Source organism: Triturus cristatus, chromosome 3_1, assembly GCF_964204655.1.
Source record: "Triturus cristatus chromosome 3_1, aTriCri1.1, whole genome shotgun sequence".
NCBI lineage: Eukaryota > Metazoa > Chordata > Amphibia > Caudata > Salamandridae > Triturus > Triturus cristatus.
The window spans coordinates 202,393,219-202,416,485 of record NC_140583.1 but is presented as its reverse complement, the minus strand read 5'-3'; the positions used below and the strand labels follow the sequence as shown (position 1 = coordinate 202,416,485).

General features: G+C 47.6%; 1 protein-coding gene across 1 annotated transcript in view; it reads left to right on the top strand.

Moving 5' to 3' along the window:
• Positions 1-23,267, top strand: part of KIF3A (kinesin family member 3A) — a 329,541-nt gene that overhangs the window by 198,260 nt on the left and 108,014 nt on the right. Inside the window, exon 11 of the mRNA XM_085643646.1 lies at positions 23,011-23,191. Coding sequence (XP_085499772.1) covers positions 23,011-23,191 — 181 coding nt within the window. The remainder of the gene's footprint in view (positions 1-23,010; positions 23,192-23,267) is intronic.

Here is a 23,267-nt window from a genome sequence, read left to right as displayed (position 1 = left end):
GGCTTCTCTATCCATCTATCACAAAGCCATTCGTGGGGCACGTAAAACCTATATAGCATCACAAATTGCTGCGGCAGGGAATTCTTCAAGGGTTCTCTATCAGGTTCTACAGTCTTTTGTGAAGCCAGTTGCCTGCGAAAGCTCTGAATCAGTATCTCAACTTCTTTGTGATCAAATTTCGTCCTTCTTTTCTAATAAGATAGACAGGATTTATGAGAATATTGTCAATTCTAATCTCTCCTCCACTGCCATGGTCCCCTGTCAGGTCTTTAATGATACTGAACATGTGCCTAATACACAAGTTTTAGACACCTTTCCCTCAATCTCTTCCCCAGACTTATTGGCTCTGATGACCCAGATAAAAAGTGGTAGTCCGGATGACATCATACCTGCCAAACTTATGCCCATCCTTTCTGGACAACTTGGCCCCATGATTCAAAGACTGGTCAACTTGTCTCTTGGCTTGGGCTCTGTTCCCAAGGATTGGAAGCGTGCGCTGGTAAGGCCCATCAGAAAAAATACATCTATCCCTTGGACCGAGCTTACCAATTTAAGACCTATCTCACTGCTTCCTTTTCTGGGGAAATTGACAGAAAAACATGTCAACAGACACTTGTCCGGCTTTGTTGAAGATGTGGGTGGCCTGGACTACTCACAATCCGGGTTCAGGCCAAAACACAGCACAGAGTCTACTCTTCTGTCTGTGGTAGACGGCCTACATATGCTTCAAGATAGGGGTTACTCTGTAATCTTAGTTTTGCTTGACTTGTCAGCAGCGTTCGACACCGTGTCACATAACATTCTTGTTGACCGGTTGTCGAACATGGGAGTGAAGAACAAAGCCCTTGCCTGGCTGAGAAGCTTTCTTACTGGCCGTACCCAGACTGTCACCATGGGTACTTACCGTTCCAGGGAAGTAGAAATTACGAAAGGGGTGCCACAGGGCTCCTGTCTGAGCCCTACACTTTTTAACATCTATGTGGCACCCCTGGCAAGAGTTATGCGCGAATTTGGTTTTATTCCAGTGTCTTATGCTGACGACACACAGCTCCTCTTCCCTTTCAAAACCCTCACGACGGAAATTAAGAACTCTTTCTCGGCAGGCATGAAGGCTGTAGGGCAATGGATGTCATCTAATTACCTACAATGCAATGTCAGCAAAACAGAGATTATGTTGTTTGGAGGGGCCAAGATACTGTGGTCCCCCGATTGGTGGCCCCCCGATCTGGGTATGGTTCCTGAACCGAAGCAGGTTGTTAAAAATCTGGGGATACGCCTTGACCAGGATTTAGTGTTAAGGCAGCATACCAATTATATTACAGGTGTATGCTTCCACACTATTGGCCTGTTGCGTAAGATTCTTCCTTTGTTGCCGGATTCTTCCAGAAGGACCCTGGTGCAGGCTCTTGTTCTAAGTCGGCTGGATTACTGTAATGGCCTGCTCCTCTCAGCAAATGAGGGAGTGTTGGCCAAGTTACAGGTGATCCAGAATACAGCAGCTCGACTGGTCCTTAATGCCCCTCCGAGAACAGCTTCTAAACGTCTTTTGAAAAAACTGCATTGGCTGTCAATCCGGCAACGGACTAAGTTTAAAATCTGTTGCCTGATCCACAAAAGTATAAATGGCCAAGGTCCCCTGTACTTGGAAAACAAATTCATTCCCTACACTCCTACCAGGTCCTTGAGATCCAGCAATGGTTTTCTGCTGGTAGTGCCCCGTGCCAAAAAAGCTAGACATGGGGGTAAAGCATTGTCAGTCGTGGGACCTACACTGTGGAACAGTCTACCTCAAACTTTAAGACTATGTCCCGAACACTTGCAACTCAGGAAACAGCTTAAAACTTTGTTGTTTAAAAGTGACATCTAAGACTGCTCTCCCTGTCTGTTAATGATCAGCTGAAACCCGATCCAGAGCGCAGAGATACTCCATTGGAGTCGATTCTAGCGCTATATAAACCCGCAAATAAATAAATAAATAAACTTTGACTTAAAAAAAACATTTCCTCACATTTCTGTCATGGAAAGTTTTGAAAGCTGTGAGAAGCCACAAACTTCATTCAACCCATCGTTTTACAAGCCTCCTGATAAAAATAGTATGCCACTTGAGTAGGTAGGCCATGTGCTCGCAGCAGGAAACAGCCCAAAACGCAACATGGATACATCACATTTTTCCATTCAAGACTGACCCATTTTATTTTTTTTACAATGTGGGTGTTGATTTTGAGCCCTACCTCAGCTGGCACCTAGTGTAACCTAAAAAACTTGCACAGTATTTAAAGTATTTAAAACTAGACATCTGGGGGAGTCCAGGGGTGCATGACTTGTGTACCTCTCGCTAGGCAATTTTACCCAGGACCCCTTGCAAACGTCAAACTTTGGTTAAAAAAAGAAACATGTGCATTTTCCTCACATTTCTGTGACGGAAAGTTCTGGAATATGCGGAGAGCCACACATTTCCTACCACCCTGAATTCCCACATGTCCCCTGATTAGAACAATAGACCATTCTTGCCACCCAGTGTTACCCCACTTGTGCCGATTAAAAACACTGCACCACCTGTGTGGCTGGGCTTAGTGGCCACAACAGAAACTGGTCAAACCAGCCACACAAGTGGCGCAGCATTTTTATCAGTACAACTGGGGTAATGCTGGGTGGAAGGAATTTTGTAGATTCTTGTACATTCCAGAAGTTTCCATCACAAAAATGTAAGAAAAATGTGTGGTTCCAGGTAAAGTTCTTAGTTCGTAGGACATTGTGGGTAAGACAGTCTCATGGGATCCATGCAAAGCAGACCCCCTGGACCCGCCTGGTTGTTTAATTTCAAAAACTCTCTGTGGCTCGTAGGTTTGCTTCGGTAGCATCACAGCAAGGCCCCAACTACTGCAGCTAACCCTATCGATCAACGTAGGGCTTTAGGTCCTTCGGTGTCGTGGTCTTTTGGCTCACCCACACAGATGGGTGCCGTCCTTATCAAGCGACCTGGGGGAACTGAGGTTTGTAGGAAATTTGTGACTCCCTGAAGATTCCAGAAGTTTTTCCTCACAGAAATGTGAGGAAAATGTGTGTTCTTAGTCCATGTTTGAGGTGTGCAAGCCATTGTGGGTAAGATAATGTTTTGGGATCCACGCCAAGCACAGCACCCTGGAATCCCCCGGCTGTCTAGGTTTCAGAACTGTCTGGGTCTGGTAGGTTTTTTCAAGTGGAAGCCTACTCAAGCCCAAAACGTGCAGCCATTCACCATTGCAATGAAACAATATTGGGAGTTAGCCACACTCTCCTAGCCTATATGTAAAAACAACATGCAAAAGAATCTAATGTCCTCTCGCTTGCCATTGGGGGTGGTATTTCTTAGTCTGCCGGGGAGCAGGAAGACTGTTGAGCCCTTAGTGGTGAGGGTGGGACTGATGTTAGGATGGGCCAGACCCACTCAATTATTTCATGAAAAATATATTTCTGATGGATACATCTGCCAGTGGATTCCTCACCTTGTGAATATCCCCTGCGCCAGCAACATTCGGAAACTTTTGTAGCAGTCCACGCCGATGGGGTCGAAGACGACGTCACAGAGACACGGCTCCGCTCGCGACTCCGCTGACGTCACCGGCTCCATAAGAAGACCTCGTCGGCGTGATGACGTCCGTTCCCTTTTTTCCGCGCCGTCGACGCCAACGGATTTCGGGAATTGCTGTTGGTAGCTTTACAGTTACTTTGTTTTTCTTCTGGGTTTCCCTGTTTCTCTTCGAAGAAGATGTCGACGAAGAAGTCGGGTTTAAAGCCCTGTCGGGAATGTGGCAAACACATGTCGATCACAGATCCACATGACGACTGTGTTTGGTGTCTCTCATCCGACCACGATGTGGATGGTTGCTCTTGCTGTCGCAAGATGAGCTCCAAAGCTCTAAACGAATGGGAGGCGAAGCTCTTCATCGCTAAGATGAAAAAGGAAAAGAGAGGAAGAAGGAAGTCGAGATCGAGGTCACGGTCGAGGTCGGCGTCGAAGTCGACTTCGGGGCATGCTTAGCGAACCAAGAAGCATAAGAAGAAGAGGAGGCATTCTTCTCATCATCACTCTTATAAGAGTTCGGCTCCAAAATCGAAGTCGCCGGCTCGACGCCGAAAGGAATCCGTGTCTCCTTCACCAGTCCCGGATTCTCCTGGTCCTTCTCCAGTGACTTCGCCGGCTCCGGCTACATCTCCGGTTTCGATGCCATCCCCGATGCCGGTTCCATCTCCGGCTCCGGTTTCATCTCCGTCTCCAGTTGAGGATCTTCAAGTACCGGGTGAGCCTGCGACGCCGCTTATTCCACCATCGGCGCCGGTTGGCCCGAGTCCGGTGATGCCTGACCAGTACCCTGCGTTCCCTGGACCAGGTCAGGACCCCTCGCATTATTTAAATGCTATGTACAGGGTATTCGCTAGAGCCATGTACACCACTGGTGCACCTGCGGGTTCGACGGGTCCAATGGCGTTTAATTTGGGGGTGTCGCAAGTCTATCCGCAGGCCCCTTTCATGCCGTTTTTTCCAGCGACGCCATCTTGGCATCTACCGGCGCCGAGGACGTCGACGCCGCTTCCATCTTCACCGGCGCCGGCTCGACCTCGTTTGATGCCGGCTGCTCCTGCGGATCCACGTTCGACGCCGGTGCTGGCGCCGTCAGATTCGAACCAGAAGGGAAGCACAGAGAGTGGTGGATGAAAGGAGGTATCTTTTGGAGGAAGCTGAAGAGGGAGAGCTGGTTGAGTCTGATGAGGTGTTTGAGGAGCTTAAGGAGGCTAGTGGACTGGATTTGTCTCCTGAGTGGGAAATCACTCCACCTTCAGATGAACCCTCAAAAGATGTGGCTCCGTATCATGCGGTCATCAGGAAGGCTGCGGAGCTGCTAGATCTTCAGTTGCCAACTACGATCAGATCAAATATTCTGACTGAGGTGCTGCATTCGCCCACTACAGTTTCGGAGCCTTTGTTGCCCTTTAATGAGGCCATTATTGACCATGTATTGGAGGTATGGCGTAAGCCTTTTTCTGCTCCCGCAGTCTCTAAGACGGTCGCAAGAAGGTATAGGGCGGCTCCAGGGGATCCTGAGTTTTTAACGTCGCACCCATCGCCTGAGAGCCTGGTGGTTCAGGCGGCTTGCTCGGGTAAATCCAAGGGTGCTTTCCCTCAGGTTCCAGGGGACAGAGAAGCTAAAAAGATAGACCAGTCGGCCAAGAAGGTCTTTTCATCGGCCAGCATGGCCCTTAAGTCGACGAATGCAACTTGCCTGTTGGGACGCTATATCCATGCGCTCATGGACTCTGCGAAGAAATTGGCACCAAAGCTTTCTGAGGAGGATAGAGTCGGCTTCAATGAAGTTTTGACTGATGACCAGGCGGCAGCACGCCAAGTGATACAAAGTGAGCTGGACACGGCAGACTCAGTAGCGAGAGTCATGGGGTCTTCTGTTGCCACCAGGAGAGGTGCATGGCTGAAGTCTTCTGAGTTCTCCCCGGATGTACAGTCGACTTTGTTGGACCTGCCATTTGATGGATCTGGTTTGTTGGGTAAGAAGGCAGATGCTGCTCTTGAACGCTTTAAGGAGAGCAAGGCTACCGCTAGGTCTTTGGGCCTTCAATCCCAGTCAAGGGGGTCTTTTAAAAGATACAGAGGCTTCGGAAGGGCAACCTTTCGTTCTTACAGACAGACCCAGCAGCAGCAGCAACAGCAGCAAAGCTCTGTGTCCAAAGGTTACAGAGGTAGAATCAGGGGTCGCTCACGTGGCCGTCAACTCTCCTCCTCCTCTTCCTCCTCTTCAGCCCCTCCCACCACCGCAAAGCACCCCTTTATCCGCCATTCTGGATCATGCTGGTCCTGTGGGGGGCCGGCTTACCCATTTTCTACAAGATTGGGAATCTGTAACTACAGATCTCTGGGTTCTGGATCTTGTAGAAAATGGGTACACCCTTCCCTTTCGGGAATTCCCTCCAAATTACCCTCCTTGTCAAGGGGCTTGCTCGGAGGACCACCGTCTTCTCCTGCAGGAGGAAGTCCTGAAGTTGTTTCAAAAAGGTGCAATAGAGGTGGTTCCAGAGCAGGAGAGGGGTCAGGGATGCTACTCCCGGTATTTCCTGATTCCGAAAAAGGACGGCAGATTGCGTCCGATATTGGACCTCAGAATCTTGAATCTTTTTCTAAAGCAAGAGAAGTTCAAGATGCTCACCCTTGCTCAGGTTCTTCAAGCGCTGAATCAGGAGGACTGGATGGTGTTGATCGACTTGCAGGATGCGTATTTCCACATCCCCATCCTGAAGTCGCACAGGAAGTATCTCCGGTTTACGGTAGGATCGAAACATTATCAGTTTGCGGTCCTTCCGTTTGGTCTCACTACTGCACGCCGAGTCTTCACGAAGGTGATGGCAGTGGTGGCAGCCCATCTCAGAAGGTCGGGGATCTCGGTTTTCCCCTATCTGGACAACTGGCTGATAAAAGCGGAGTCGCCAGAGAAGGTGCTACATCATCTGCAGGATACAACTCAGCTGTTGTACAAATTGGGTTTCTCGATAAACGTGCCCAAATCTCACCTGGTGCCCTCTCAGCGCAACCTGTTCATAGGTGCGGTACTGGACACTACTGTGTGTCGAGCATTCCCTCCTCCTCAAAGGATTCTCGACATACAGGAAATGATTCCTTTGTTTTACAATGGAGCGGTCGTTCCAGTTCTGAAAGTGCTTCGCCTGCTCGGTCTCTTTCCTTCCTCCATTCTGTTGGTTAACCATGCACGCTGGCACATGAGGGAGCTCCAGTGGTGCCTCCGCAGGCAGTGGTATCAGCACAACGGAGATCTCAGGGAGTCTGTGAGGATCTCCAGAGAAGCTGCGGCGGATCTGTCTTGGTGGAGCGTGGAGGGCAATCTGTCTCAATTAAAGCCCTTTCATCTACCTCCATCGGTGGCCACAGTGATTACGGATGCATCCACTTTAGGGTGGGGTGCTCATCTGGGGGATCTGGAGATCAAGGGTCTTTGGTCTCCAGAGGAAAGGTTGCTTCACATCAACCTTCTGGAATTGCGGGCGATTCGTTTGGCACTCAAGGTCTTCCTCCCTTCCCATCGCGGTCAGTCTGTTCAAGTCCTGACGGACAACACTACCGCGATGTGGTATGTCAACAAACAGGGAGGAGTGGGGTCTCTTTGTCTCTGCAGAGAGGCTCTGCGTCTATGGTCCTGGGCTCAGGACCATCAGATTTGTCTGATGGTAAATCATCTGGCCGGGGTTCTAAACGTACGTGCGGACAGTTTCAGTCGGCAGTTCTCCGCCGACCACGAGTGGAGGCTCCATCCGGAGGTGGTTCGTCGCGTCTTTCGAATGTGGGGAACTCCTCGGGTGGACCTGTTCGCCACTCACGAGAATACTCACTGCTCGTCATTCTGCAGTCCCCAGTATCCGATGCAGGGAGCGTTGGGGGACGCGTTTCAGTTGAGTTGGAGCTCTCGACTTCTTTATGCGTTTCCTCCCATACCCTTGATTCCTCGGGTTCTGAGGAAGATTCGACCAAGACCGGGCCCAAGTCATATTGATCGCCCCGGATTGGCCAAGAAGGGTGTGGTATTCAGATCTTCTCCACCTCTCCTCGTGCCCTCCGCTCTGAGGGCAGACCTCCTCTCGCAGTCGGAGGGGCAGGTTCTACACTCCCACCTCCAGAGCTTACACCTTCATGCCTGGAGATTGAACGGGGCAACCTGAATTCTTTTTCTCTCCCACCTGATGTGGTAGATGTAATTTTGTCTGCCAGACGTCATTCCACCAAATCTATCTATTCCTATAGGTGGTCTAAATTTGTACTTTGGTGTGGAGAGAAGTCATTTGATCCTTTGAAGGCTCGTCTATCTAACATTCTACTATTTGCCCTTTCTCTTGCTCAGCAAGGCTTTGCTGTGGCTACTGTAAAAGGATACTTATCGGCTTTGTCGGCTTTCCTTTGCTTGCCGGATCAGACGTCATTATTCAAATCACCTATTGTTCTTCGTTTTCTTAAGGGCCTCACAAACAGGTTTCCTCCTACTCCCTTTATTGTGCCTCAATGGGACTTAAACCTTGTCTTGACTTATCTTATGGGTTCTCCCTTAGAGCCCTTACACAAGTGTCCCTTGAGACCGTTGTTTTTTAAGACGGTTTTTCTCATTGCAATCACTTTGGCAAGGAGGGTAAGTGAGCTTCAAGCTCTAAGTTCAAAACCCCTGTTCTTGGCCATTCATGCTGAAAGAATGGTACTCAGGACCAGGGCTGCATTTCTGCCTAAGGTGGTAACTCCCTTCCATCTGGGGCAGTCCATTACCCTTCCTACCTTCTATCCTCCCCCTCACCCTTCCAAGGAGGAGGAGAGACTTCACCGCTTGGACCCTAAGAGGGCGGTGAGCTTCTACCTGGACAGGACTAAAGACTTCAGAGTTGCTGACCAGCTTTTCGTGGTCTTTGTTGGCTGCAGGAAAGGTCGAGCGGTGAACAAGCACACCCTTTCCAGATGGATTGTCTTGTGCATCAAGATATGCTACTCCCTGGCTGGTAAGGAACCTCCAGAGGGTTTAAGGGCTCATTCCACTAGAGCAAAGTCTTCCACTTCTGCTTTGTCTAGGGGCGTTCCTGTGGAGGACATTTGTAGGGCGGCAACTTGGGCCTCCCTTCACACCTTCGCAAAACATTATTGCTTGGACACCGAGGTGAGGAGGGACGGACACTTTGCTTGTTCCGTCTTTCAGGACTTTCTGGTATAGAAGTGTGGACACCCTCCTCCGGGAGTGGGACTGCTGTGGGAATCTATTCACAAGGTGAGGAATCCACTGGCAGATGTATCCATCAGAAGAACAAGTTACTTACTTTCTGTAACGCTTTTTCTGGTGGATACAGTATCTGCCTGTGGATTACTCACTGACCCACCCGCCTCCCCATTGTCCACCTTTGTATACCTTTAGTATATGATGGTGTTTCAAGTTATATTTATTACTGTCAAAGGCATTGTGTTGTTTCTTTTGCCTTTCTACTTATTCTCCACACTGTGTGTGTTGCTTTATATTATGTACTGTGGATACTGTGTATATATTGCTGTTAGTCCGTCCGTGTGCCTCGAAGGCACGGAAAAAAGGGCGGAACTGACGTCATCACGCCGACGAGGTCTTCTTATGGAGCCGGTGACGTCAGCGGAGTCGCGAGCGGAGCCGTGTCTCTGTGACGTCGTCTTCGACCCCATCGGCGTGTACTGCTACAAAACTTTCCGAATGTTGCTGGCGCAGGGGATATTCACAAGGTGAGGAATCCACAGGCAGATACTGTATCCACCAGAAAAAGCGTTACCGAAGGTAAGTAACTTGTTCATTACTGCCATATAGTGGGCTTTTTGCCAGATCGGAGGTAATCACCCCTATCCGTTCCCGCGGGTGGGGGAAGAGTGTGTAAGAAAGAATTAAATAATTGGCGGTGGTGGGGGACCAGAAGCCCTTGCCTAAGGAATCACTCCACGATGTCCCAACGACCCATACGGCCTAGTGGGTGGATTCTTGCTTGGGGGTAGCTCTTCTGTGGTGATCCCCAAACAGGGACCCACTGGGCAGGAATATCATTGGAAAGAGGAGATACTTTCCTTTCCAATGATACTTTTCCTAAATCAATTACTGCTCTGGGTACTGAGCTACTCCCCCGAGCACTAATGCAATGAAACTAAATCAATGTTGACCAGTGGCCGATAGATGCACTGGGGCGGTAGTGTGGGTGTCAGTCATTTTTCGACATCAGCACTTAAGGGGTTAAACATATTCTTGCAATGACAAGGCCCTAAAAGCTATTTTTACTGTAGCAGTGTTAGCTGTTCTATACGAAAGCATTGGGATTCAATATTAGATTTAAGGTCATTTCTGCCCAGGAAACGGATACAAAGACAAATCCTTTTTAGCAACATTAGTATAGTGAACTACTGAGGAAAAAAACGTAACCTGTGGAAGACAGAAGGACTGCACCTACTGTAGAGACCTGAGACGCTGGACGTGGACACCAAGGGTAAGTTGGCTGACCACCTTTTAAGAAATAGGGACACAACAACCTGCTAAAAAAAAACTTGTTCTGAAGAGCCCAGCTGGCCAGTTCCAGCTGCACCTGCCTTGGACCATGCTGGTGGCCTCTGCTTGTCTTGAGCCACCAAGTTCTGTTCCTGAGGACCAGGGATATTTGGTGGTGTCAAAGAGTCCTCTTACTAACATCCTGGAAATCCAGGGACTTAGAAACTTTCTACAAACATTTTACCTGGAGAACCATTGGGAGACCGGGCCAGTCTGCCCAGCCGGTCTGATGAAGGCGCACTGCAGCTGGGCCTGATTTCTCTATAGCTCCCACTACGTTCTTTTGATGCTGGAACCTATTGACTAAGAGTCCTTTGTGGTTCCTAACCACAGCATCATCTGCACTGCGGTCTTAGGTGAACAGATTTCCGCCAAAGACCACTAGGGCAAGAAAAGTTTTATTTCTCCCGCTATCGCTTTATTCGTGTAAAACCAACAGTTTTGCAGAGGCTCTATCCTGTCAACGCTTAGTTGTTCTTTCTTTCTAAGTAAGCTTTACTGCATGCTTCACTAAAGACTGCTGATGCTGTGAGGTAACTTTTCCACCAGTACAAATCTGGTCTGTGTATCTGAGCCACACTCCTGCACAGCTGACCTTAACTTGATTCTGGGTACCAGTCAAGCACAACCAGATGACCGCGATTAGAGCTTAGCGCTTTTTCTGCCATTTTTAGTGAACATTTTAAAAAGTTACATTATTGGTTCCTCTCATTGGATTGTTGTCGTTTTGGTGTCATTTTTTTCATTATGTTGTTCTCTATTTTTATCATTTGGAGTGGGATTTTTGCTGTATTGTTTTTGACTTTTTAACTGTTTAGGCACATATAAAGCTTTACCCATTTTCTTAACTTAAACCTGCCTGCTCTGTTCCATAGCAACCAGAGGTTGAACTGCCATCCACCCCAACTAATAATTCACTTTCTCAAAACCTCCTACTGTGGCCGTGCTCAGTTTCTGTGGAATCGGTGAGGTGGTTCTATTTTGTCATTTTCACTTCTGCTGTAGCAGAGACAGGATGTTTCATTGCCCAATTGCTCTTAAATTATCTTGAATCCAAACTGCTCTGGTTACATAAGATTTTTGCTTAGTTGGGATACTTGTGCTAAAGTAAGAAATGGAAAGCTAAAGAAGTCTGACTAGGTAAAATGACCTAATTTCGATATTCTTCTCAAAAGGAGCCTGGGCAACTCTTTTCTGTTCGTTGGCAACATGATTTGTCCCTGCAAGCTTTCTTAGGAAGGGCCAACAGCCAAGGTAGGAGTTTATGTTTTTTTGTGTGTGTATGTTTTCAAGCATAATATCGGGAAAATACATCCATACCACACCTATCCTTTCTCAGTCCTGGCAGTTGCCCTCCCAGCTCAAGTCTCTTCTCAATGCAAAGTCTTGTAGACTAACTATTTCCTTTTGTAGTCCGCTACCTGTTTTCTCATCCACACTGTAACCTACATGAAAAAACATGGGTCCAATTCCAGTGTTGCAAGTTAACACTGAACCTGTTTTTCCTGCTTAATCATGAGCCTAACACAGATCAGACACGTTCCTGGGTCCAGCCTCCTGAATGGGGAGAACATATTAGGGCTGTTTAAGGGCAATGTGTTCTCCTCTAGTCAACCAAGACTCATTTTCTCAGTATCTAGCTAACGTCTTGCATGTATAGGGAGAATGGATAAGGTCAGGCTAAAGGTCCTACCTTCAAACTTGTTCCCATTGTGGTGTTGCGAAGGAATTCCTTTTATATAGGTGCAGAAAACTCCATCTTTTAGTGTCCGTTTGTTCACAGTCTTGCTGACACTGCCCTTTTCTCCCCCTTTCTACCAAGATTGGTTTAAAGTTGTTCCTGACCCCACCCCCTTAAGAAGTCTGATTTTACCCTTCTCTTTGACTTTTGAGCAGAAGTGCCATTTGGGATGCTTTCCTTTTTGTAGGCGTCCGCCATTCTGCACTTGAAATACCTGACCTTGTGGGCTCTACGGCATATGTACTGGTACCTAGTCTTAAGTGTATCCTCCTTGATCCAGTGTTAACATAGGTCTGGTATCAGGTGAGGGCTTTATTGTATCAAAAATTAAACCAGAGGGGGATTTGGCTGACAACATAGCTGGGTAGCTGCATTCTCCGGGTGCAAAAGACTGATCCGACCATTATCCTGCCTCCACGAGTGACATTCAGCGATACCCTGCTTAAAAAAGGATGGCGTTGCTGCCCTGAAGTGCCGGCTACTGACTCCAGACTCTGGGGTCGCTGTAATCCAACATTTGTTATCCCCAGAACCCTGGCTGCCAACGAAGATGTAAGATGTTGGTATATGCGGTGTGAACGGCCGACCGGCCAGGCCAAATACATACACCATTGCTAAGACAGTGAGATCCCCCACCCCCCTTTCCCTCCCTCAGAGCCAGAGAGACGGAACAGCTTTCATAGGTGCCTGTGCCCAGCGGGGCTTGCTGTTGCCACAGGGTCGCACGGGCCACATCGCTGAGGCCCGTTAGAGGGTGGTTTTCACCCACATGGACGAACACTGAATGTGTTATCTGAAATAACAAGATGCACTTCTCAAAAGCAGGAATCGAGTCAGGAGTTGCACTTTATTTAAACAAGCAAATAATAAGTGTCAGACACATCGTTAATCAAAAATAGCACCATAAAATCTAGCAAGTAACAAGTTTCAAAGACACATCACTGATTGAGAGTAAAACATGCAGTCTGGCGCATTTAAAATCACAGCAATTCAAAGAGAGTGAGATATTGAAAGTCAGAGTACAGTGAGACAGTATAACCTTACCTAATAGTAAATCAATCAATAAATCAAACTGCTAGCTGGGAACACCTCCTCTTGAATTACACTGTATGAGGTGATCCATGAGCTGGTCAGTGGGTAGTCCGTTTTACACAGTTCTAATGAGGAACTGTTGACTGCAAAATGTAAACATTAGCATGTGTTTCACCTCAGAACACAACAAAAGCTAGACATTTTATCAAACAATTTGCGACACTTCTCGGAAAATTTACAAAGCAGAAGATACTTATAAGATACATAGTGCATTGAAAGGTGATTTTTTTTATTTTAAGCCATGTGTCTGACTTAGTTTCCAAAGCTTGCAAAACATCAGGTGAGAAGTTGCGGAAAGTAGCGGTTAGCCCCCACTCCTGCTCTTAGCCCATCTTGTTCATCTAGATTACAAATGCATCCCATTATTGCCACATCCTCTCGATGTTCAGTAAGATGTGCACGCAGAGGGCAGGGGCTCGGTGACTTGTTTATCAGACAAGCAGTGAACTGAGGTTCGTGGCCTTCACAGGAGAGAGAAATCTAATTTTGTAGACTGGCAGGAGGCCTACTGTCTCAGTAAGTGCTCAAGGCAGTATGGACAATTTAGAACACACTTACCTATTGGCTGGCAGGGACATTCAAGACTCTCATGCTTCAGATGTGGGAACAATGGGCCTGAGGCACTATATGGTAAAACTGGACTTTGCTTCAGCTCCGAACATGCATGCATGAAAACAAAGCAGTGTGCAGATGCAGACCTAAGGAACACATGGTGGCCCTTAAGCTCCAGGATAACTTGTGGTGAGAATAAGCCTTGGGGAGCACCCCTGGACCAGCAGAGGAAGCTCACTCTGAAAGTGCCCAGGGGGTCAGATCCTCCCGGCTTGGCCGATTGTGGCCTACTTCTCTGCCGTGGCTGCGGCGGTTAGAAAACACCAGAAGTCGGACCTATGGAGACCGTCTGAGACACGCGGGCTGCAGTAGCAATGCGATGCCTGGCCGGCAGCTGTCGGAGGGAAGCGTGTACTCAAGGAACCCGACAGAAGGCAAGCAGGCTATGACCTCCCTTTTGGGCCCCAAAGAGACTATGAGCAGGACTACTGCTGAGTCCCAGAACTATCATCGAGGCAGCAGCGCTCCTTTCCCAGGGTGGTGAGTGTACCTCCTCGGAGAGCGAGAGACGGGACGGCCCTTGCAGGGGGTGCTGAGTCCAGTGGCGTGGTGCCAGTGCCTGCAGATGAAACCTGCCGTTACCACTGGGTAATGAGAGTGCTCGTGTGATTGAAGCTCAGCTCTGAGGAACAGGGACAGGACGTGAGATGGGGTCTTGGGATCGCATGGCTGCGTTGAGTTGCCCAGACCTGTCTGGTGGTAAAATGCCTTGGGGGACAATCTTGAACTGGCAGAGGGGGACCCGCTGTGAAACTGCCCAAGCATTATTTTTTGTGGCCCGCAGCACCATTACTGGGGCAGAGGCGGCGGATAAACCACCTGAGTTAAGAACTAAACAGGGCTATAAGATAGGACACGAGGCCCTGCAATGATGGCACTGCACACAGACACTGCAGGGAGCACGCATGCGTACCAGAATTTGGACAGCCAGTGAGTTGGTCAGAGCACCTCCGCCCTCTAGGTCCTGGCCAAACCAAGCAGAGATTCTGAGCAAGAGTCTGGTTGAGCCCCGGAAAAACCATCTGGGATATCAGTGTTGTACTGCCTGGGCCCTAGCTTTGCAAGGATAGTGCCGCTGGGGGCTGACTGAACACCACTCTGGCCTATGGATATAGGGGTACATTTCCTCAGGCGGGCATCATACTTCTCTGAGGACTTTGAATGTCTACAATAAGCCTCAGACGAGATCTGACCGACACAAGACACCTCCTCTTTTGATTCTCCTTACTGATTGCCAAAAGGCCCTCCCCCAATCACTGGTGTGTCTAGTGGACCACCAGCCAAGGTGAAAGACAAAGACACAAAGCACCCCTGCCAGGGCAAGATGGACCGCTATTCCAAGGTTGTGGCCATGTTGGCTGACCCTTAGGGAGATCTACACCATATGCCAAATAACGCTACACTGCTACAGGTGATCCAGTCATCCAGAGAGGTGCTGAAGGGCAAGATAGGGCTGGTATCCTCGGAGGTCTCCCTCCTGAACCAAGATTTGTGCAATGTTTTCGAGAGGGTGACGGTGGCTGAAATTAGACTTTCAGAAATTGAGAATGTGGTTGAAGACCTCAAGAAAGGGGTGGAGAAGTTCTGCAGCACCAGCAAAGATGTGTGGCATCTTGAGGATGTGGAAGATCTAGCACGAAGAAACAACCTCCACTTCTTAGACTTTCCTGAGCAGAATGTAGCAATACAAATATGTTCTCGACAAACTGTCGGAAGGACACTCTCCCCTCTTATCAATTTTCAACATGCTTTGTAATGTAATGGGCGCAGAGAGCCCTGGGTGATAGACCGTCCCTAGGTATTCCTCCTCGGCTCATTATTGCAAACTTCCCCAACTTCTTAGACTGAGATATGATCCTCCAAGAAGCACGTCTCAAAGGGGAAGTATGGTATAGCTAAAAAATCATGGTGTTGCTCGACTGTAAGCAAGAAGTCCAACACCGGAGCCCGCACATTTGATTCCATAAACACAAAATTAAGAGCCCTCCAACTGCAATATATGCTCCTATTTCCAGCAAAGCTCAAGGTTATTCACCAGGGTAGGTCTATCTTCTTTCAAACACTGCAAGAAGCCCGGACCTGACTGGAGGAATGGCCCCACTTCCACCACAGACTGGAACAGGATCAGGACAATGTAAACCCAGGGACCTGGGTGCTAGACCCAAGGATTGACAGCAAAGGCAAGGGAGAGGATGCAACAACCATACACATGATAGCAGGAGAACCCCATACCCGACAAAGGGGTCAGGCTGTGACAGGGGACTCTCCCCCAGACACAGAGGGAGAAAGCAGAAAGACTTCAGGGAAGACTGTGAGATTCGGACTATTAAAGACCACCTCATCGAAAATAGGGGAAGACTAACTATCTTCGAAGTCAAAGGGCACACAGCCACTTATAGTGGAAATAGCGGCACTTGAACACGACATGTAGGACCAGGGGCAGCAGTCACACATTCCAGCTCTTGAGTCAGGGCAACAAGTCCCTTGAGCTGGCAACTGTAAGCAGGAGATTGAAGCAATAGAGATACTTCAGTTGTCCATGGCACCCCTGGGAGACATTATCTGAAACTAGCGTATCTCCATTCCTTCATTTACTACAGTTTTGTTCTCTTTTCTCTTTTGAATTTACTTTCCTTGTTCTTTTTCTTCGTGTTCAGGTTTTAAGAGAAAGCGGGTGGTGGGTGACAGCTCTCCTTATCTTCTTGCACACAGTTTTTCAACAATGAAGTTGGTAAGTACTGCAGGGTGACTGTGGGGGATGGGGAGAGGGGTTGGTTGGGAGGAAGGGATGTTATTTGTTTTGTTTTTTTTGGTTTGAGCAAGAATGTTTTTGGAGGTTTTGTAAGAACGCAGCAAGACATAAGCGATGTAGGACATCTAGACAACGGCAGGCAACACTTCATGAGTTCACGATGGCAATGACCATCGCCACTGAAGAAACCAGCCTTTCTGTGTTCACATAGTCGTTAATGAGCTAGGAAATAAAATCAAGTGATGGTTGGTGGCACATTATATTAAGCGCATGCAACCTGACATAGTTATGCTATAGGAGACGCACTTGCAGGTCACCCAGTGCCGAGTTTTAGGGCAGGAGACATATACATCCCTGACCCACACAGGATACACTTCCGGGGAGTGACAATATTGATAAAAAATCTCTCCCCTTTACAGTGGCCCGTAGATGGATTGCCCCGCAGGATAGATATCACGGAGTAAGGGGTACATCAGGATGATGTGGGGTTACCCTGATATGCGTATACGCCCTGTGTGGATTTTAATGATATACTACACATACCACTAGATTGATCCAAGATATGCAAGGTAACTCCACAAACCACCCGTTGGCCCGCTTTACGTATACACTGGGACTGTCTGACTTATGGTGGTGCCAACACACATGACACTGACAATACAACTTCTCAGGGGCTCATAAAATGAATTCCTGACTGGATTATATATTTGTACCGGATGGTGAGGTGGGAGGAGTAGCTCAGGCAGACTATCTAGCCCGGGGATTATCTCATCCACTCCCCTCTCCTCGTTAGACTGGGAACAAAACCTAGCCCTCACACTACAGGATAGAAACGAAATGCCTGGGACCTGCAGGATAAGGAGATAGACTAAGGTAGACTGAGGTCTTTGAACAGATGCACAAACTCTTCTGTGTGGAGAACTCAGTTACTTCCAGAGTTATATTATGGGAAGCCTATAAAACAATTCTGAGAGAGAGGGCTCAAAACCTGATTTCCCAAAAAAAGAAGTGGGGGTAGCAAAACTAGAGCACCTAGAACGTCCGATCTTCCAACTTGAGGAGCAGTTAGTTGACGCACCGAACCCCCTGTTTTTTAGACAGCTTGGGCCCTAAGCACAGAGTATAGCGACCTGGCACAAAGCAAGGCCAAAACACAGGCTGGCGATGCTACATCGGCTATATGACGTAGATGACAAGGCTGGAAAACTTCTTGCATGGCTTAGTAAAAAAAGAAATGGAAGCCATGTGGGTGCGGACTATCTACAATAGTGAGGGAGTAACTCATAACACAGGTCATTCAGGTATTCGCTAATTACTATAGGTTGTTCTATAAGGCCTCCCCTGTCAGCGGTCCGACAGAAATTGCTCAATATCTGGCCGGCATCTCAACCCCAGTGCTCAAGGCCGAAACTGTGGAGGCATTGGAAGGAGACCTCACGCTCTCTGAGGTGAAGGACGCTGTCTAGGGACGGGAAAACCCTGGGACCTAACCGCATTCCTGCTGAATTTTATAACTGCTACCTAGATCTATTGGGATCCCATCTGCTGAACTTCTATCAAGAAGTAGGTCAAACAGACTCTCTCCCCCCAGACCTTCGAACAGCCACGATAACGGTTTTGCACAAGGAAGGCAAACCCAGACATATGTGTGAATCATATTACCCAATCTCTCAATTAAATACCAAAGTTAAAATCCTGGCCACAATACTGGCAACACGCTTATTGCAGGTCATCACACCCCTCATTTACAATGATCAGTTGGGATTTATTCTGGGTCGTGCTACCCGGCTGAATCTACATCTGACGCACAGCTGGATGACGAAAGTCAAAGACTGGACACCCCCACCACATTTTTTATCGTTAGATGCTGAGAAAGTGCTTGACGCAGTACATTGGCCATTTTTGGCCTGTACACAGCTAAAATTCAGATTTGAGACGAAATGTAGAAAATGGATATCAATACTTTATCAAGACCCAATAGCAACTGTAAAGTTTAACTGTAGGCGGTCTTCGGAGTTCCCAATTAGAAGAGGGACCTGACGTAGTTGCCCCATCACCTCAGCTTTATGCACTCACCGTAGAATCCCTGGCATATACCATCTGTACACAACCTGGTATCAAGGTATGACAGATTACTCCCAATTACAACAGAGGAAAATATTTCCCTATATGCAGACCACATCCTCTTATATGTAACTTAGGACGACTATCCCCACTCAATTCCAAACACTGGAAGCATATGAGCAACACTCGGAATATAAAAGTAACTAGGGTAAAATCACGATCTTTTCACCAGGACCCATACACACTTGGACTTCCCTACCGGGAAGACTGAATGGTTTTAGGTACTTTGGAATATTTGACACCTCATAGAGAAGTGTGCCATCACCGCAACCTTGGGAGGATAGTGTCCAACTTCCAGAAGGACGCAGAGCTCCTCTTCTCATTATTAGCACGGGCGGCCCGCCTTAAAATGATTACCTTACACCAGTTGCTATACGCCCTCCAACACTCATTACCCACTTCCAAGGGCCCCATTTACCGGCATCAATGGAGAAGTGCGTTTCTATTATTGCAGGGTGGGCATCCTCGAGGATACGGGACATGGTACTTAGAACTAGAATCTCCATGTAGGAATGTGGCCCTTTTTGGTCACCCCCACTTTTTGCCTGATACCTGATGAGATTTTGATTGTAAGTTCACTGGGTCTCTGATAACCAGGTCCTCGGTGCCAGAGCTCCTTTCCGAAAATGTACCATTGTTCCACAATTAGCACAACTTCAGCCCCCTTGTTCTTTGTAAATGGCACTCCTGGTACCTAGGGCTTTGGGACTGAAGAGGGTCCAAAGGGCTGCAGCACTAATTGTCACCCCATGTACCCCCATCACCAAGATCATGCACACTGCCATTGCAGGCTGCGTCTCTTGGTGCAGACAAAACCAGTCGATATGGCACACAGCCCTGTGTGCCATGCCTACACACACAGCATGAGATACAGGTAAGCCACCTCTGTAGGCAGCCTTAAAGCCCAAACAGATATGCCCCCACAATGCCCAAGTCTATTTGTAGGCATTGTAAGGGAATAGGGCAGCCATCCTGAGTACATGGGCTGGACATTATGAAGTCCCCAGCTCCATGATGGCTTCACTGTACTCCAAGATGTTTGGTGCCAAACATCTTGTTTTAATAAACCTACCCAGATGCCAGTGTCCGATTTATTAACAAATGCACTCAGGGGGAACATTAGAGGTGCTCCCTGAAAACCCACCGACTTCTAGTGTGGTTGCCATCTTGTCTCAGCCAGCCTGTCATCACTAGACCTTTTTCTGGCCCTCTGGAGAGAGAGCCTTCGCTTTCTGAGGCTGGGAACAAAGCCTGCTCTGTGTGGAGTTATTCATGCTAACCCCCCTATCCGGACCCTACTTTTTGGCAGGAGAACAGGTGGGAAAATAAGTGAGATTAGCATTTGGACCCACACCTAGCCAGCACCACCTATGTGGGGCGGCTGATGTGGACCCCACTTTTCCAAATCCTCCATCCTGTGTTAGAGAGACTTAGCCTGTTCAGGGTTATGCCCACTTCCCACATATAGGGTGTAGTCCCCCTAAGTTAAGTAGCCAATTGGCTGTTACATGGTAATCACCTTAACACCCCTATATTGAGTATTTAGGTGGCACCCCTCGACCCAGAACTACAGATTCAACGGACCTAAAGAATAAACGGTCAAAGAAGGGCTGCTGAACACGAGAACTGAGTGCCTGATGGGGACATTTGGTGCGAAACCCTGTCTGCTGCTTCATCACTCGACCATCGTGGTGAACTGTCTTGTCCTGCAACTGTGAGCACTCTAAGAACCACCGATGACCTCCAGACCTTTGCCAATCGCCAAAGAACTCCCTTGGAGTAGAGGAGCTACTCTCCTGCAGCCTGCAGGCACCGAACCTGCAGAGTCCGGTTTACCGAATTGCTGCCCCCTGGCCTGACAGACGCCACTACCGCCCAGGAAGAAGTACTGTTGCTCTGAAAGGTCAACATTGTCTCTCCGAGTGAGATGACACCAGGACCGACTGTAGCCGTGCCGTACCAATTTCCGGGGTACCGGATGCGCTGCAACCAACTCTGTCCCACAGAGTCCTTGCCAGACTCCATCTTCCCAGGAAGCAAGCACCGAGACCTACGACTTTAGTGGCCCAACAGTCCTGAAATCGTCCCTGCAAGCTGCTTGCTCCAGACATCAAAGACCGCATTTGCACACAGAGCCCGGCAGACCAACATGCTCTGCACCCAGCCTGGGAACCATACTGGCTGTGCTCCTGGGCTCAAGCCCCTTGCAACATAAGCCCCTGTTTGGAGCTCTTAGACTTGCCTATAGGAGCCATTTGCAACCTGTTTCTAGGTGTCCCCCTCCCCCCCACACCCCTCCCCCCCTCTTCGTAGCGGACCAGCTACCAGCACCTGCAGCACCCTGTTCCTAGACAAATCAGGAACCCTCCAGATGAATTGCTGGTGGCCTCTTGAACTTTGGTAGGTTACAACTCCGAATGTCGAAGGTGAACCCCTAGAACCGCCTGTGATATTTTTTTATACCTTTTTGCCATTTCCTCCCATAGAAATTACATTGTGCATAATTGCACACAACTGTGAACTATTTTCCGAACTTTAATAATTTATAAGAAATTAAGTACTTACCTGTGAATGAAGTTTTAGATTTGAAAATATATGTATCAAATGTGTGTTATTATTGCAAATTGGTCTTGATTTATTCTTTCAGTCTGTCTCATTTATTGCCTCTGAGAGTACAACAAATGCTTAGCACTAGCTTCTTATATTGGCCAAACTGCACGCCCACACTACCACAAATAGTGGTAGTGTGAGCTCTTGAAGTTCCAATTATATGTGCAGTAGCATCTATCTTCTATATATCCATTTTGTGCCCAGGTTGGCAATGAAATCAAGGGTTCTCTTCTTTGTCTTTTGCACGGTATGTTCAGAATCCGTTCCAAAAGCGAAACCGACTCCAAACATACCGTGCAAAAGACAAAGAAGAGTAACTGAGCACCTGGGCACGAAACGGATATTTAGAAGATAGATGCTACTGCACATATAATTGGAACTTCAAGGGTGCAAACTAAGATCACAACTATATGAACCAAGCCTATCCCAGGCATAATTTTTTTTTTAATCTATAAATACTCTGTGCGGGCGTGACTATTGAAAAATGCCCTGAAGAAGTATCTAAGAATAGACAAAATGCGTTGGCTACAGGCGATGGATAACATTTGACAAAACAACAATATAAATAAAGAACCATGAAGAAATATTTTTTTCTAAAACAAATTTGAATGGCATCATTTGATTTGAGCTCTTCGGAATGTACAATTATCTTTGTAAAAGAATAGTTAGTGGGTGCTAATCATTTTGTCAAACTGAACGATAAAATGCCTGACCACCTGGGTCACCTTAGGGAACGCTGGGACCGGGATGTAAAAGAACTAGAGAATATTAACTGGGAGACGACACTCATGCACCCCCAGGGAAGTGGCCATTAAGTCCTGACTGCGCATAATCCAGTATAAAATCTTACATGGGGTATACTATGATAGAGATAGGCTCCATACAGAGGTTAGAGCTGCGACCTGATGTGCCTTAGGTGCCAAAATGCAAGAGGTGACTTCATACACACATGGGGGTGCTCCCTCATTCGTGCGTCCTGGACTAAAATCATAGAAGAGCTCAATGTCATCTGGGAGGTCACACTACCGGTAGATTCCACATATGTACTACTGGGTATCCTGAACGATGTTGATGCTCCACATTTCCACCATATCTTCACTGCCTTAGACCTAGTTGTTGCTAAGCAGGATGTGGCTAGGCAGTAGTGGGGCGACTGAAGTTCCTACTAGTCATGAATGGAAGTGGGCGATGGATCTCTGTGCGGCAGCAGAGAAGTTTACATATCACAGCAGGGGCTTCCCCAGAATTGTCGCACGTTGTGGGGCCACTGGATAATATACTACAGGTTGAGCCTGATATATGATGCTGTGGAACCCCTAGCGGACACAGAACCCTGTGCATCCCTTAGGAAGGGTGGTAAACCAACATGAATATAACATACTTTAGACAATGGTGTCTTGCTATGTGATGTGGTATTTCACTTCATTTGTATCGTCTTTTCTATGTGGACTTGTTGCTGCATCAACAACGGTGTAAACATGTAGTTCTTCTACATGTAACTGTTATCGCTGTTCATATGAGATTTTGGTTGTAAGGATAAAATATAAAATAAAAAGACAGTAAAAAAAAGAAAGGAAATCAGAGGTTGGAATCGCTATGGGAGCATGGTGGGGGGATTTATCCTGAACTGTATCTTAAAGAGTCTTACACATTTGGTGAAATTGTGGCCTGCTTGTCACCCTCTTGAATCTACCCTGCTATCTGCAGTGGCCACAAACAGTCATGTGTTATGGACAGGAAAATGTTGTATCAGTAACTAACATGGCATTTGCTGGCCCAGATCTGTAGAATCCGATGAGGAACGAAGATCCACTTGTCTGCAGACTCTTTATCAGTCTCTTCAAAGATTCCTAATTTTTCATTTAGGGCAGTTGAGTCCCCCTCACTGTAAGCATCTGGACTCATATTTGAAAGGTTAAAAAGGGTTATGTTAATAGACTTTTATTGTCTGAGGAAGACTTTATCCTAAAAAAAGTGTTGTTTTTGTTTCACTTAAGACAAGATCATCAGTCTCTCCTAGAAAAGCTGTCTGCATTGGAGAAGAAGGTTATTGTGGGAGGTGTCGACTTGCTAGCAAAAGCAGAGGAGCAGGAGAAACTTCTTGAAGAGTCAAATAATGAGCTTGAGGAACGTAGGAGGAGGGGAGAGCAGCTACGGAAGGAACTTGAGGAAAAAGAGGTGCGTCACTAATTCTTTAAATGGTTTTGTATTTATGTTCTTCTTGTTTGTGCTTCCACCTGTAGACAATATTTTA